The sequence below is a fragment of the Strix uralensis genome, chromosome 5 (assembly GCF_047716275.1).
Source record: "Strix uralensis isolate ZFMK-TIS-50842 chromosome 5, bStrUra1, whole genome shotgun sequence".
NCBI lineage: Eukaryota > Metazoa > Chordata > Aves > Strigiformes > Strigidae > Strix > Strix uralensis.
The window spans coordinates 7075211-7092441 of record NC_133976.1 but is presented as its reverse complement, the minus strand read 5'-3'; the positions used below and the strand labels follow the sequence as shown (position 1 = coordinate 7092441).

The window sequence follows — 17231 nt, the reverse complement described above, 5'->3', positions numbered from 1 at the left end:
TGTTGATAAAACAAATAAGCCCCTTGCTTCATGCAGCAAAGCTATGTGTTTGTCTTGGCTCTTTTCTCCAGTGTATGTTTGAATTTTCCGAGGTCGGCAAATGCATAGTGTACAAATCAATACCTAACACATTCCACATGCATTCCTTGTCATGGTTTAGGTCTTTTAAAGAAACATTTTCATTTTGGTTGTGTAAATTGATGGTAAAAAATTAATGACTCTGAGTTTATATGGAGAGCAAAACCAAGGCATTGTTTCATTCCATGCATCTGTACCTTTCTGATGTTTAGATCCATGTCACTGCTTTGCTTTGACTTTTGTTACCTGAATTGTGACAGTAGTGTAACAGTTGAGTATATAAACTGGAAGTAGAGTCTTTCTCTTCCTTTATATGAAAGACACTTCAAAAATCCATGTAGAAAGTGAGAAGGTCTCTTCTCATAAAACACTTGAACTAGTGAGTGGGTGCTGTGCAAAGTGCTTTGAAAATGTGAGTAGCGATCCCCATTGGAGGGGGCACATACATGCTTGTATTTAGTAGTAATGATTAACTGATTTCCTTACTACATTTGTTTGGTTATTCGGTTTTCCTGGAACTTGAATGTTCTATACAAAGTTCTACAGTAGTTTTGAGTGGGGAATTTTAACTGTTGTCATTGGGCTGAGACCCAAAAAAGGTGTTTAGCTTTTTCAGGATAATTTACTGGGAGTATCTGTAGTTACCAAGAATTTTAGGCTCTTCATATTCTGTGTGAGGGGAAAATATTGCCAACATGCAGCCTAAAAAGAAAGCAGAACTTGTTCAGGAGTTTTCCCTGCTCCTCCTCCAATATTTGGTTTTGGGTGTAGGCTCTTCCTGCCAAAACTCCTCTCCGTGTTTCTAGAAATGTAGAAAACAGTTGCTTTATAGACTACTTCAGTTCTTGAGTCAGTGAAAGGCTTCTTTGTCCATAGTTCTGTGTTCAGAGAAAAAAAATGTCTGGTAGTCAGTTTTAATAGAAAAATAAGCAGGAAAGAAGAGGTGGAGTTGAAAAGAAAATAATTATTCCTTCTTACAGTAGTTGATTTTAAATCTGTGTGACCAGAATGTGCAGAGTTTTGAAGTGATGGATGCATACTCTACTGTTAAGTTATAGCTGTAAACTTTCAGCTTTTTAAAAACAGTCAAAAGGAGTTTGCAGACAACCTGGAAGGCTGTAAGTAACTTCTTATCTGCACAGTCACTGGAGTGATAAGCATCACCACTTCACTAGGACATCAACCTAATCACTTGCCATGTTAGCAGTTGGTTTGGTCTCATGGGTTCTTTGTCGATGGTGCTGCTGAAACCAGAAATCTTTGCTGTAAGAATGTACTTACTTGATGAAAATGGAACAAGCTGTGCTTCCTTCTGGAGGTTAGTATTTGTTTGTTGAGGTCCAGTCACTAAATACTCAGTTCACGTGACAGTATTCAGCCAGATTTTGGTGCAGCATTGACAACTAGTTTTTTGAAGCAACACTAGAACAACTAGCTGCTATTTACCAGCAGCATTCAACTTGAATTAATAGTCATTGCAGGCTGATAGTAACAAGGACACCATATTTTATCCTTTTTTGTCACACTGTGATTTACAAAAAGGGGCAATAGCAAGGATATTGGGTAGACCAGTGTCTTGCAATAGATGGCTGGGTTTTTTCACCCATCAGCTGTAGCAAAGAAGTTGTATGACAAAACTTACAAAACTAGTAGCAGTAGAACTGAATACGGTTATTGGAAATTAGACTGCATCATGATTTATCCACAAGCCGTGAGAGCAAGGGGAAATAAAGAAATATTGCCATCATAATGGATCAGAGCTGCAGTCTCTCTAATACCATTTGATGTTTTTGAAACTGGTAAGTTTTATGCCAGGTAGGTGTGAACTAAGGTGAGATTTAGACAGTAAAAAGAAAGTCACCTAGTGTCAAGAAATTTGGTTAATACCTAGGAAAAAAGATTTCTTCTTGTTTGAAAGATTTTTAGCAAGGTACCATAAAAGAACAGTAATATCCGTGGAATGGTCAAGTCTCTCTTTGAATGTGACGTTCTTTCTCAGTGATGTTTTTGTGAAATCTGTAATCTAGTGTTCTGAATGATCATTTTTTTCTTTCTTCAGTTTGCCATCTTCCAAGTGAAGTCCTTATGTTCTGTCCCCATCTCACAGATTTTATAAGAGGTTTTTTGATATACCTCTTCACGATTTGCAAATCGGAAATGTTTCATTTGCTCAGTAATCATATCCTTCAGTAATTGTCATCGGTGATTTGATTTCAGATGGCAACTGTCTGATTGCCTTGAGATAGTGACTCAGTGATATTTTGTTAATTACCAGTCTGTTGGTTTTTGTATCCATTTCTTTCCTTTGCACCCTTCTGTATTTCAGTTTTCTTTTTTCTGCTTTAAGCATCCTGTCTGAAAACACTTACACAATCCCATTAAACTCATCAATCCATAGAACAGATAAAATATAAAGGACATATTAAGATGGATGAGGAGCTTAATGGTGAAGCTAAGGAATGATTTTTATCATGAAATACTGCTAATGGGTTAGTTATTTGTGTAGTTTGCGTAAAGCTCATTTGACAGTATCTGGGAACATGCATATTCTGCTCAGCAATGAGTAACTAAAGCTTACTTTTCTGTTGGAACTCCAAGAACTTTTATTCTTACGCACACACTTTAATAACAAGCTTGTATTTATGTTCAACCTAATATACTATTACCCTCCACCCTGCAAAAAAGCCCTTTCGCTTGATTTGTCTCATGTAAATCTTCCAGTTAATAGGGTTTCACTGTACCCAGGTTTTTCTCAGGTCTTTGCAAGAGTCTGTCTTGACTGTTTCAAACACACTTGATTTTCAAATGCTGCATCTGAGTACTTGGTGTCTTCTCACACTCATGACTCATCTGCTAGTGGGGCACTACTATCTAATAGGCACCTTGAGATTTCTTAGTAATTATTGCATTAGATACTAACCATACGCAGTGAGGATTTTGCTTTTACTATATACCTTCTCAACAGAGGCTTTGATAATGTATCTTTCTGTCTGCAGCTTTTGACAGTGTAGCAGAAAAGAACACTTAGAAATTTGCTTCTATTTTTGTGGAAATAGATGAGAAGAACAAGCAGCAGGATTCAGAGTAGTCCATGGAATATTGAGAGTGGTTATCCTTAAATGCATTACTCTGCTTATAGCACAGAAGTATTTACTTCTAATGGATGTGCAATTGAAGGAGAAATTTTTTTCTAAACGTTCACAAACTTTAACATTAAGGGGTTTCTGAATGTTACTGTTTCAGTTGCAGATAAGATTAAGAATCACTTCTCTGTTTTGGAACAAGAGTAAAAAATAATTCTGTGGAAATAAAAAAAAGAAAAGCATCTTCCCTATGCCTCTGAAAATCTCAGCTGTATTTTTCAGAGAGAGGGTACTTCTGTAAGAGTAGTATCAAGCTTACCTTTCATGTAGCTTATGGCAAATCAGATAATGTGTTGAAGGTGTAGTGTGAATGTTAGGGTGTGGGGGAGGAGGAAAAGATTAAATTTGATACCACAGTTGTCTCCAGACTAATAAGAAGCAACATGGAGCTAGAATCATTAGTAAAAGGAAGAGTACTGGCCAAGGAATGCTGGGGGATATCTGAAATACTTGGAATGTTTCTCCTCTGTTATCAGAAAGGATAATAGAAATTCTGCTCAGGGGCTTCATCCCTTTGGAAGGTAGAGGCCTCTGGAGGGAGATGCAGCTTTCAGAGCCAGCTATGCTGCTTTTATCTCAAGACCAGTGTAATTCACTGTGAAGGGTATCTGCTTGTGTGAAAATAAGAAGTAAAGCACATAGCTATGTGTTCCTGGTGAAAGCTAATCAATGATATTCCCATAAATACTGTGTGTAGTAGTCTTTTGCCTTAGCAGTCCATCAGCCTTTTTTGTACATTCTGTGTGTCTTTAGGAGTTCTGAATGTCTTGTATTTTTTCATGCTTCCTTATGTGAAGTTGAGTTAAAAAAAAAAAGACAACAAACAAAACCAACAAACAACACACTTTCCAGTAGAAACTTCTGTAGAAAGTATCTCCATCACAATAACCTAGAAATAACCATAACCCTTCTGCATTTTGGGTGGTGGTTGTTTTTCTTTTCTGTGATAGGCACTTACAAACTTATTTTCATTTGCAGTTTAAGATCCTAAATGTACCAATGTCTTCCCAACTTGCTGCAAACCATTGGAACCAACAGCAAGCTGAACAGGAGGAGAGAATGAGGATGAAAAAGCTCACTTTGGATATCAATGAACGGCAAGAACAAGAGGACTACCAGGGTAAGAAAACATCAAGTATTTTTTATTTTCAGAGGAACTTTTGTGGATCTACAGAAAATATTATTTGCGATAGCAGTTCAAGTTTTGAATATTGATTTGCAATACTTCATGAAAAACCTGTATTTTTGTTTGTCATTCATTATTTTCTCCCTGGTCTCTGTGCTTGAAGAAGTTTTTTTTTATAGTTCTTCCATGAAAGGGAGTTTTCAGATGGGCCTCAAATCTCAGCATTCCCTTTTTTGGGGGCAAAGGGGAAGAACTGAGATTGTTTCCTTAAAAATAAGGTAACACAAAATTAATCTGATATTTGTGGCGTTGTCTCCATTACTGCAAGACAATTGAGTTGGATACAAGAGGAATTAATTCGTGCAGCTTAAACTCTACTTTTTAGATATTAATAGGTACTTTAGATATTTATAGTATTTAGACTCTTCATCAGTCTTGCTAAGACTTGCAAATACTAAGAGGTAGCCTTCACTTGAGAAATACAAACTGTCACCTCGGCTTCATATTGCTAAAGGTTCTAGGAGCGCTACAAATCCGCAGCATAAGAATATATTAACTGAGTGAAGGTTTCATGCAAATTATATGATCTAATTTGGTTTTTAAACATACGTAAGTCAGGCATTTTGGAACCTGGACAGATTGAAGCAAACAGTTAATACAACAGATCATATAGACCCTAAACTGATGCAGTTCGTGTGTTTGGTTGTTGGGTGGTTTGTTCTGTGGGTGTTTTTGTGTTTTTTTCAGACTCAATTTTTCTTGGCTTACTCAGATAGTAAACAAAGCCAGACCAATAAAACTGTTGGTATTCAGTTCTTATGTTAGTATTTCCATTTAACATCTCCACAGTTCTTGCTCTGTTTTTTTTGTAAAGATGTTGCAGTCTGGTGGTAATCACAGTATAAGTAGTTAATTAGCAGGAAATCTCAATTAAGGTATTTAGTGAAAGGTCATTATTCATCAAGAAATGGGAAATTTAAATTAAAGCAGCTCTAATTCTAAAACCACTATGGAATCTAACACTCCTTTCAGAACTCTGATAGTACAAGAACTAAACTTGTAATCATAAAAAGGAGTATTTTTACAAAGTCAGTGTCTACAGAGCTCTGAAATGCTAACGATATATTCTTAGTATTAAACATTGTAATCAGCTTAAAAACTTTTTTCTGAGACATTTCCCCTCTTATAAAGTCCACTTGTGAAAAAGGAAAAGAAACAGTAGACTTCAGTATTAGATTTAAGTGATTTTCTCAGACTTTTTGTGGGGTTTTCCTCATTAATGATATTTCTGATACTTTTACTGGTCAGGGCATTTGGGGTTTTATGCCTTGTCATATGACTTTGTTGGTATCTTAAAAGCCACAACTGCTCTCAATAAAATCCTAGATTTTAATCTAAAAAAGTATCACATTGTCCAAGAAAATGAATCAGAGTAGCAGGATAGCAATTGGCAACCAGTAATAGGCATTTTTTTTTTACTTTCTCATAGATTTTTCTAGGTGCTGTGTATAAAGCATTAATATAGGAGGAAAATCACAGAAGAGATAGGTATTTTCATAATTGACATCCATTTTTAAAACAGATGTTGATCCTTTTTTATTGTCCTGGGTAATATACACAGTAAACCCAAACTAAAAAGGACAGTTAGTCAGGTTAAACTAAGCAGGCCAAATTACATTCCACTTTGGAACTATTTTTTATTTAGATTTTGTCGAGTTGATTGTTACTTTTGGAGAGTCAGCTTGCCTGTAACAAGTTAGTATGTACCACTGAAAGAAACAGTTGGTTTTAAATTTCTGTTTCAGGCTTTGAAGTTACCAAGGGAGGAAGAAGTCTCCATTTCTGGAAGAGTGCCTTGGGGTTGATAACCAATGTACATTTGGTTTTTCCATCTGTGCAGGGTAGCTAATAGATGAAAATTCACCAATGTACTTCAAAGTAGTATCAGATAATTATTTAATACTTCAGCAACCTTTAGCATTACAGACAATTTTAAAGAAATACTAGCCACTGGGTGACTCTAATTTAGACTAGTATTTTTCTGTGTAGATTATTTTCCTTCACTAAAACCAAAGATGGGTGACATGCCTTTAGCCTAGCTAATACATTGTGCTCCCTTGTGATTTCTTCCCTCTGTTATTTTCTCAACTACTCAAGTTCTCAGTTACTGACTTTTCACAAACCCTGGTATTTTCTTTCACCTCTACAGTGTGGAAAACAGAAGAGACAGGCATGCACATACTTGCTCATTCATTGCTTGCTTCTAGCACCTGACTGGCAATGTGCCATGATCTCTTCTTATTTTTTCCCGGGTCTCATCATTGCCAACAGAGATCGCTCCTGGCATACAGAATTGTTTTGAAGGATGTTATTTCATGATGTTTACAAAAGTGGACTGTTGTGTTGAATGGCTTGCCTTGCCTTTTCCAGGTGTTGATAAGGGGAGTATACAGAGCAAGAATACATAGTTTATTAACTGTTGACACCAATATTGTATATTAAATCATTCACAGTTTTCCAGTTTCTCAAAGATTGGGTGGATAATTTACCGAAAGCTTCACGTGCATTTTGTAAATGGCAAGAGAATCTCATTAGAGTCTCCAGTTTTGCCCTATGCAAGTCACTGTGAGGGCATGGAAGTTTGCTCCTAGCAGATGATGGGTATGTGTCTCCAATGAGATTACGAGAGGTTGGAGAACCAGACAGAGCAGACTTTCAAACATAATCCGTTTAACAGCTTATTCCACTTTTCCCATTCATTTATTTCATCTGTCTGATTGCTGAGTAATGTAGACTCTTGCACAGGTGGACTGTCAGAAATACTTTCCATTAGATGCACTAACATAATGGGCAGAGGTTATGTGGAAGTTCCTATGATGTATTTGTAATTATATTGGGTACTTAATAACCATTAACTTAGCCTGATAAAGAGCCATTTATTATAATTTAAAAAATGAAATGAAATGTTAGAAATGAAGTTTTACCCAGTGCCAAAATACAATACTTACCTAGTTTAAACTGCCCAAAAGTTGGATGTCCAGGGCTAAGCTGGATAATATAGGCTTCTTCCTGCACCCACCTATTTCTTCTCTCTGATCATAAAGTGAAAAACTCCATCCATGGGAGAGCGGGTGTAATGTAGGTCAGCTGAGTCACCCTCTTCAGCTGCCTGTCTTCTCTGTAAAAGGATCCTATTATGGCTAGCTTAGACTTAAATACCTGACTTTTCAGTGCCTAATTTTAGGACAAGTTTCTTGCTGAGTCTTTAATTGGCATCAACATTGTCCAATTGTTACTATTTCAGGGTAGTTTAATGTTGTGGCTTCTCATACTGGTGTGAAGTTTTGTCCCTGATCATTGATAAAGTGGTGGCTGATATGTTTAGAAAGAAAAGGTCACAGCTCCTTTCTTTGAGCACCTGTGATGAAAACCACTGTTGGCAGTTCCTTCTTCAAGAACATCTGGAAATGCAAGTTCATATTATGGGGTAGCTTGGATTTGTCAAAGCTGTCTATGCTTTAACTTTTTAAAAATTAGCTGTTGTGGAATAACTTGAGGAGTGTTAACCCTAAAATATAGCAAGGTGTAAATAAGGTGTCTTTTTTCACTATATGGCAGCGAATGTACTTGTGTAAATTCCTCTTTAAAGAGATGCATAGAAAATGTATTTAACTTTCTTCTGTACAAAATTACAGAAATGTTGCAGTCTCTGGCACAGCGTCCAGCTCCAGCAAATACTAACCGTGAACGACGGCCTCGTTACCAGCATCCGAAGGGAGCACCTAATGCAGATCTAATCTTTAAAACTGGTGGGAGGTAGGACAATCTTCCTTTAAATGTGGTAATTCTGGTTCTAGGCAAGTAATTACCTTCACAATTGAAATAGATAATGATCTGCGTAGTGCAAGTGCATTTGTTACTAGTTTTTCTATTCTAAAACATTCTGTTAAAATACTGAGCAGTTTTGTGCTTCTAACATGGTGTCTGTAAATACGTCCTTGACAGAGGTTTGGAAGCCAGAGGGTTATTTTTTAGTTGTGAAATGGCTGGTAGTCTGAACCTCTTATAGGGGAAAAGATGCAAGTTTGCTTTCTCAGTGAGAGGAGGGGAAGATGCTAAAAAATATTTAGAGAAATTCCTGTTGTGCTTTTTCATTTTGGTGAATTTGTGAGCCATAGCTCTGTATTTGAAGCCTGAATGGAAAGAAAGTAAAGGTGGGGAGAGGGGAGGAGAACATTAGATTTATGGTGTGCAAGAGCATACCAAAAACAGTATTAACATGAACAGAACCATTCTGGATTGCCTTATAGTCCATTCTACTGCTTTAATATACCTCCATGTGTCTCTTCTCACTCAGAATAAGCTTGCAAATAAACCATTAAATCAACCCTGCAGCACAAACTTGAATAGACAAGAGTTTCAGGTGAAATGCAGACTGCTTTCATGTTTCTCTCTTCATTGCAAGTAAATTTTGGAGGTGGATAGATGGGAGCAGCAAGGGGGAAGAAAGAGTTCACCTAGTAATGGGTCCGTCTTTGTAAACTAGAAATAAGTTAACGTAATATAATAATCCTGTGTTACAGTAACATTGCTAACTTCTTTCTGGTACATTTTTTATAGGCATTTTGTAACTTCCTGATCATCACTCGTTCCACTGAGACCCTATACAGATACTGCTTGTATAAAGAAAGCTCTCTTTTTTGAAAACAGACTGCATTTTAAAATAATTTTTTTAAAAAAAATTAACCAGCTATAATTCAGTAAAATGAACAGTGCTGTCCGTTTAGCTTTTTCGTGTCACTGGCCTAATACTGTCATAGAAATACAAACTATTCAGTTACACTGAACTGCTGTAATGCTTGCAGGTGTTTCATAAATGACTATGCAGTCTTCTTTCAGTCATCTCTCCCAAATGCTTTGCAACCTGTGGAAGGAGCACACTGCAGTTACTCTTTAAACATAGCAGCCAGACCAGTAGGTGTGATATTTACACATCTTTTTTTAATGCAGTTATTTTGAAAGCTTTTTATTTTCAAATGTTTTAGGGAAAATATAGTTTAGGACTTTACTGTAAACTAGGTCAGACATTGTCCAGTGAACAGTTTAAGTAGTGTTTGCTTGTTCAAATCGCTGTGCCATGCACTTGCAAGTTTGATGTAGTTTTGCATTATATAATTTACTCTTTGTTCCTTTTAATCTGTAAACTCCTTAAAGCAGGGACCAGGAAGTTTGTTTTAGCAGGCATCTTTTATTTGTTGTATAGTGCCGTGCTCAGGTTTGCAGTCATGCATCAGTTGAGCTATCCTAGCCTGTGGTAAGGGAATGTTACTTTTCTTAATCCCCACTGAAAGCCGTTTAAGCAGAGATTTATTTGTTGGAGACTCTGGGTCCACCAATGGCTTATCACTTCTGGTATAGATTGTCTGTCGCTTGTGTTTTTAGAGCTTCTGATTTATAGTGTGTATTGAAGATTGTCTTTGACTTTGAAGGGTGAACTGCAGTCTCTCTGCCCAAACTACCCTTCATGTGTTAGTTAAGAAGTTACCCCATGGACTTTGAAGTCCATGTATCTTCCTACTTGCTGGGAACAAATAGGAGCTATTAATTTTAGTATCTGTTTGAAGTTTTCTCTTTCCTACGTGGTAGAACCAATTTGTGTGATTACAGATGCTATCACTTACGTGATGAGTGAGCTGTGTTGGGTTGTTTCTTCTTTGCGTATGAAGAAGACTAATATGTTTTCTTGCAATAGTAACTCAAATTTATTGGAAACAGTAATGTATGTTACTTTAAGGTATGAAACTTCTAAACTTAAATTTCTTGAGGTTAGGGATAATCTGAGCAAGTAAATCTGGTTGATGCCATTGTAATGTACAATCTGACAGGTTCTGATAATGTTGGGATGAGGACTTTCTGGCATTTCAAGTAGTGTTAAGAGTAGAGAAATCGATTTGGTGTTTTTACTTCTATGTTGCTAAGCAAAATGTTTCGAATATCTTTTTAGAAAGCTAAATCCAAATCTACCTGTCGTAATGACTGATTGAACAATTAGTGAATGCAGCACTGGCTTCTCTCGTATGTTTTTGGCCTTGGAACAACTGGATCTCACTTTGCAGTGAGACTAGATGACTTCCAGAGGGCCCTTGGAACCTGAATTTTTCTGTGATTCTGTTTTGGTCTAGTGGGGTGCTAAACCAGAACAAAAGCAAAAAAAACAAAACCACCCACAAATGTGTTGCCTCCTTTGCCTGTGATAAACCCACAGTAGATGGAAGGACGAATTAGTGGCTATAGTTATACAGCATGCATTTTGTTCAAAAACAAGAGAAATCTTCTGGAGTGTTTACTTTATTTGTTATCTATTAATGTCCTTTTTCTGTATTAAATTAAATGCAGTGAGATTTACAGGCTTTGTCAGATTTCTTACTGTTTAGCATGTGCAAAATGCTGGATCAAAAATCTGAGTTTCTTGCTGTTTATTTGTAATCACCTCTTGTACAGCCTCGGGTTTTAAGACCTGCTAATACTGCAAGGAGGAGATTCTTTCTGGGACTCACACATTTAAGGCTGATTGGCCTTAAAGATAATTCACTGCGACTCCATTAAAAGTAGGGTTCCTTGATTTGCTTCAGCAGAACTGGGAAGGCAACAATTTTCACTCTTGCCTCCAGTTCTGTAGCATTTGTGTATTAAAAGAGGACTTTGGCTATCAAGCTGTTAAACTGATACCTTCAGGAAACACAAAACTTACAGAAGTAATTTTTTCAGTGATGGGATTATCATGAAAATATTCTTTTACGGTTCTGGAGAACAGCCTCTCACTTCAAAAAAATATTTCTCCTTTGTTTAAAGAGGATTGAGATCCATTAAGTGGCTTGCTCATAAAGTGAAATGTAAATACACACATATGTAAATATTTTCTGAAATATGTTTAAAAACATTGATTACCAAGAAAGAAAAAAGAATTGCAGTGAGAAATTTTGACTATAGAGAAGCGGGCCTTCCCTAGGAGTCTTCTAACTTGTTAAACCTCTCCTTATTAAAAGCAGTAACATCAAAACTCACTGCTGTTCTGAAAGTATAGTAAAGAAAGAAGACTCGTCTGTGCCAAAAGGCCTCCTGGGATGCAGATGTAAGCTGACGAACCAAATCATATTGAAGTTGATTAGTAATTTTAGGTCTCCTATTTGCATCCGACTCTTATTTCTCTTTAACCCATTTAATAAAGAAAAATTAAGCATAAAGGTAATAACAGGATGCTAGGATTTTATTAACTAAATATTCTCATAATAAAGAGTATTCCATTAATGCTGAAAAATCCAAGTATGGATAATAAAGAAAAATGTGAATTTAACATCATTTCCTTTTTCAGCTGCTGGACAAACACTCCATACATCACCCGCTATGTAGTTGATGTATTGATGAATATTATATTTTGAAGCTTTGAATTAATTTCTTACTGTCATACCAGAAGTCTTGGGCAGCCTAAATCCAATTTCTGTTTGCCTCAGTCTAGCTGATTTTTGTACACTATCATTGTAACTTTCTCAAACTAGACAGACTCTTGGGTGTTGGTGTGGCACTGTCTAGAACTGACAAATCTATCCCTTGGTTCATCATGCTGCTTTTGAAATCCTTAGTTGTCATTTTCAATGATCTCTTGTATTCTTTTCAAAAAAATTGAGAGGTTGTCACTTCAGCAGTAATATTTTGTTCTTGCTTCAGGGATTTTTATGATGAAATGGCTCCTTTCTTCACATTCTAGATACCATAAATACTAAAAAATTCAGTGCTCTATTTAATTGTGTGCTAGCTCAGTTCACCTTACTCTTTGCCATCTTTTTCACCAGTATTTAAATCTTGATCTTTTCTCAGTTGTCATTCTTGATCCTGTACTACATCCTTTTCCTTGCCACATACACGCACGAGCGTAGTCTCCCATGAAAACCGTTCAGACAAACCTGGCAGAGAAGGGCAAACCTCCTTTTCAGCTGTTTTGTGGGAGGAAAGCGCAGGGTAGGAATATGGAGGGGGGCAGTTCCAAATCCTGCAGCTTATTTTGGTGGCCTGCACTGGAACCGAACAGAAAAGAATAAGAAAAGCCAGATCCTTGGGTGTTTGTCTTGGCAATATGGTGCTTGTTGGGCTCTGCAAATGTAGGTGCAAGTCTCACCAAATGTGGAGAGAGACCTGATCGCAGTTATAGTTTAGAGGGGAAAGAAGGCAAGATTTTATTTATTAACATGCTCATTCATAAAGACTCTTTGCTTAAAAATGTTGTTTCAATATAAATAATAGTAATAACCCAAACAAAAACCCCTGCAACTTTGTGGCTCTCTGGAACCTAACTACCAATCCTCAAAACACCTTCCTGATAATAGCCCGCTTTGAGTACTATGACTTCAATTTTTTTTTTTTTTTAAACTTAAATCTATGATGTTTACAGTATGGAAGTTGATAATTCAGATTTGTTAGGAAATGATCAGGGCGACTTAGTATTTTATTAGTCCAGAAACACACATTGTAAAATATGATTGTTCCAGAGAATATATTCTTACACAGCTAAATTGATAATAGCTATTTAAAATCCAGCGCTACGGTTTTTTCAATACAAAATTGCTAGATAACATTCTACGGAATATAGAATGTTCCTCCCATGGGGAAGACAAGTGATGTTTTGTCCCATTCCATAGATCTATGAGACAGGAAAGAAGCTGACTGTGGCATGACAAGTACTTGAATTTAAGTTTCCCAGGACTTAAGTTAGTACTCTCCAGTATTTTCCTTCTCTCGCCAGTGTGCAGGAATGTGTATGTACTGTTTATTCTCCAGGGCTGGTTTTGTGGGAGGAGAGCTGAAAGCAAAGATTGGTCTCCATAAGTTCTCTCTGCTCTCCGTGCAGGCAGTAGTTCAGAGCAGGAGTTTGAACTTCGGAGGCTGTTTTCCACTTTTAAGATCTGTCCTCCCCTCTAAAGCTCTTGCATCTGAAAGCAAGAAAATGCATTCAGCAGAATAAGGCATACAAAGAAAAGACCTGTTCGTGAAAAAGCATTATGTTCAAACCAGAAAAATAAATTCCAGATGTTCATTATATTTCTATTTTGTGTTCCTGGTTTTGGTTAATGTGATTAGGGGGGAGAGAGAGAACGGAGAGCACCAAAGCTGAGATTAGTCGTGAAAAGTAAAGCAGCAAGTGAGCTTTGAGAGGAGGTACTTGGAGAAGGAAGGTGCCTGAAATTTGTGAGGAAATGGAGTACTTCAGAAATGCATAGAGCATTGTGGATTGATGGAGGACATGAAGGGATGAGGGAGAAGTGTGAAATTTAATTTCAAAGATCTCGCATGTTAATAATAAGAACTTTTCGTGATCTTGTGATGTTAACACTGTGCGGAAAGGACTTGATTTCATATATTCTCCTGGGCACGTTTCAGTTTAAGCCATAATGTTGTCTTGCTGACTTAGATTCTTCCAACTTCACATGTGCAATGGATTTGTGATTATTTCCTAGCCTATACTATGTTGCGATGTTTCTGTACGTTTTTTGCAAGTTCCAGTTTTCTACTCTAGCCATGGTCAGGTAAAAGTGTATCTGAGTGTTCCTCCATCACCGGAGGATGTAGGCAGCATTAATACTCACACAAGGGTGTTGAGAAGCTGACTGTAGGATTTTTGTACAAATTAATAACTGTGGTGGTAGCGGGAAGGGGCGTGGGGGAGTAGATGGCAAAAAATTGATCCATTTTGCACAAATAGTTCAAGAGGTTTAATTACAGCTATGCACTGAGTTTGACCTTGCCAAATACAGGTTTGGATCAAGTTTACTAGTTTGGAGAGAAATGTCTTTGAAATACCTGGTTTTGGTAAAACGACTACTAACATTTTGACCAGCAGCCCCTTGCTGTAATCCACTGAAACACTGCTTACTCTGCCTTACCTGCCGCCAACACGCCGTGGCAGCTGCTGGTTTGGATGAGAGTGATTTTTATAAAGTTGGATACATGCAGCTAGTGCTAGCCCTTCTCCCCATCAGTAGTAGAATTATTTTTTTAAAGGGAGGTGGAGAGCTAAGCATGGTTCTGCAATTCACTGATGTTTGAACTCTCTTCTCAGATGTAACATTCTGCAAGTGAAATCTCATTCTACTAAATCTATTAAAATTCAAGTTCCTTTCTTTTGCAACCACATCTGTGCCACAGGGAATTGCAATATTGTATTGCATAACACTAACAAGATGGTTAAAACCAAGTAACAGGAGCAATTCTGCAGTAAGTTCTAGTGATGCATCAGCTCAGTACTTCATGGCAAAATTATACAGTGTGTTTAAATGAAATACACAAATACTGGATAACAAAACAAAGCACTACACAAGAATACAGAATTACTGTGAAAGCTTTATCTGTTACAAGACATGCAGAGTCACTGTGTTCAGTTAACACGCTTGTGACATTCTTTTTGCAAGATTTTCAATAAAAACTAGGTTTAGATTAAATTACTGTTCAACAAATGCTTGAGGTTTATGCACTATGTAAAGAAACATGAACTGGTTTTTTTGACTTGAGTGTGTAGCCCTGGAGCTATCTTGTAATTGTAAATGTCTAATTTTTTTGCTTTGTACTACTAAAGTTTAATTTGCAGTCTAAAAATTAACTGAAAACCAGCCCAGATATAGTAACTGGCAGTTGTGCTGAAGTCAGTGGTACTGGATTAGCGCTACTACTAGGTTACTCTGGTCTTGTTGAATCTGGGCTTTCTCTGGGTAGGAACATGTTTTTCATGGATGAGGGATGATTGAAGATTTTAATACAAATGTTGACCCTAAAAATGTTCTAAACAGTTATTTGACTCTAGGAAGCCCTCTCTAACATTTCTGCCATACTTCTAAATGTTAAGAAACTGCACAAAAGGATGAAAACTATCTAAAATAACTTGTATTTCAACATTCACAAGTCAGCTGCGCACTTCAGTAGTTTAGCATCTCATCTGGGAGGATAAGGCAGCTATTTCTGAACAATTATAGATTCATCTACTGAGATTGTGTAGGGAACTTTTTCCTGATATAGATTATTTACCTTCTTTTGTCTGATGTGGTCTCTTGAAAAATTTGTGCAGATAACAGAAATATGTAACTTTAATATGTAGAGCGTAAAAGAATATCAAAATCACTAGCAGTTGATTTCAGTGGTGGTGAACCTGCGTAGTATTGGATATCTCATAGTAAACTATTTCTTTTCTCCTTTCTTTTCTCAGGAGACGTTGATCCAACAGCAAGTGTCATTTCATTAGGTCCTGTATCTCTGATGTTGTGGATAGTGGAGTCCTCCAGCGATTAAATGAGAGCAGTGGACACATCTCAGCATGTCAGTCTAGAGCGTTCAGAATCGAAACCTGGGACAGGCTGGGGCCGTGGGGCAGAAACAACAGCCTCCCCTCTTCCCCCCAACCCCACACAGAACAAGTGGAAGCTTCCGGTCATGGCCTACCAAAAAAAAAAAAAAAAAAAAAAAAAAAAGCGCTTTTTGTTATGGGAACCGCATTGAGGGTTAATTTTCTCATAAGAGCAGAAGTAAATGAATGAGATGGTTAACTTGACCAGTGAGCAGCTTGGTGAAAACAAAGATCAACCTGAAATTCAGATGGATTACACTGGAACGGAAAGGGTCTTTGACAGCTCAGTATGTGGGAGAACAACGTTCTAAACTTGGTGGAAGTTACGTTCTCTCCGAATTGAGCACTTTGTGTTGGAAGGAGATTCTTTGGGGGCTGCAAATCTACAGTAGAAAAATGTAGAGCAAATGGTGAAATCTAAAAGAAAACCCTGACACATAGGATAACTTCTTATCAAACACTCCTCAGCGAGAAAGTTTTTGGTTAAGAAACAGCCTTTTGCTGCCAGATGAGCAAGGAAGAGGGGGTGGGGAGTGGGGAGGGGTGAAAAACTTAAGAGCCAAGGAGGTAAAATGTCTGCTAATGTTTAAAATAGAATGTGAAGTTGATTAACACAGGGTGTTGACTCGTACTGCTTGGAACAGCCTGACACCAGCCTAAGGACAGGGATATAGTTGAGCCCATTGTATGTATCATTGAAAACCAAAATGTGCCAGTCAGCATAACAGGAGGATGTCAAGGAGTGGATCCAAATATTTTTGTTGATCTTCATGGGTTGATAAGCCTCTGTGTCTATTAAAAGAAACAAACAAACAAAAAGTTTAAAAAAAAAAAAAAAGATTTAAGTCTGGAAACAAGTAGAATTTTTATTTTTTTCTAAGTAGAAATGAGGTTTCTTGGTCTGTTTCTGACAATCTGTTATTTATTAGCATAGTTTTTTTGTTTGCGTTCAGGTAGAGGTAGTTAATTGAGTTAAGGAGCCCATCTGTATGTTACTAATAATTCTTTTTTCTAGCTCTTTTAAAATCCTTTTTACCACTGTTTTTTGTTTCTGCATGTAGGAAAAGAGACTTGTAAAATTGTAACATTTCATACAGAAATGCCGCCCGATCTTCACCAGCTTCAGAAATCTGACCTTTGCCAATGCTGCAATAAAGTGTTGTAATTTAGAATTGGTGTCTGTCTCTTAACGTCGACTTTGTTCTTCGAAATGATGTTTTGAAGAGTTTGTGTTGTGGGGCTGTAGCTCAGACAGTGCTTTGTACAAGCAACATAAAAATAGATGACATTTTACCAAAACGGGGGGATTTCTGCCCCAAGAAACACACTTGAAGCACGCTTAGTAAATGTAAGTTTTTCATGCTGTTTAGCAAAGAGTCGTGAAACTTGAGATGATCATTACGCTGTCCTGTGCAGATGGTGCCTCTGGAAGGAGCGACTTCAACACGGCCTCACCTGCGGCAGCTCCCTCTTCCCCCTTCGTGCTGTGCAGACCCGG

At 37.3% G+C, this 17231-nt stretch overlaps 1 protein-coding gene across 6 annotated transcripts in view; it reads left to right on the top strand.

Moving 5' to 3' along the window:
• The window catches only part of UPF2 (UPF2 regulator of nonsense mediated mRNA decay), a 65844-nt gene extending 48939 nt beyond the window's left edge, over positions 1–16905 (top strand). For all 6 annotated transcript variants that reach the window (XM_074869759.1, XM_074869756.1, XM_074869758.1 and 3 more), the window contains 3 exons: positions 4200–4341; positions 8043–8163; positions 15596–16905. In XM_074869759.1, coding sequence (XP_074725860.1) covers positions 4200–4341; positions 8043–8163; positions 15596–15605 — 273 coding nt within the window. In that variant the 3' untranslated portion in view covers positions 15606–16905. The remainder of the gene's footprint in view (positions 1–4199; positions 4342–8042; positions 8164–15595) is intronic.
• The last annotated feature ends 326 nt before the right edge of the window (positions 16906–17231 follow it).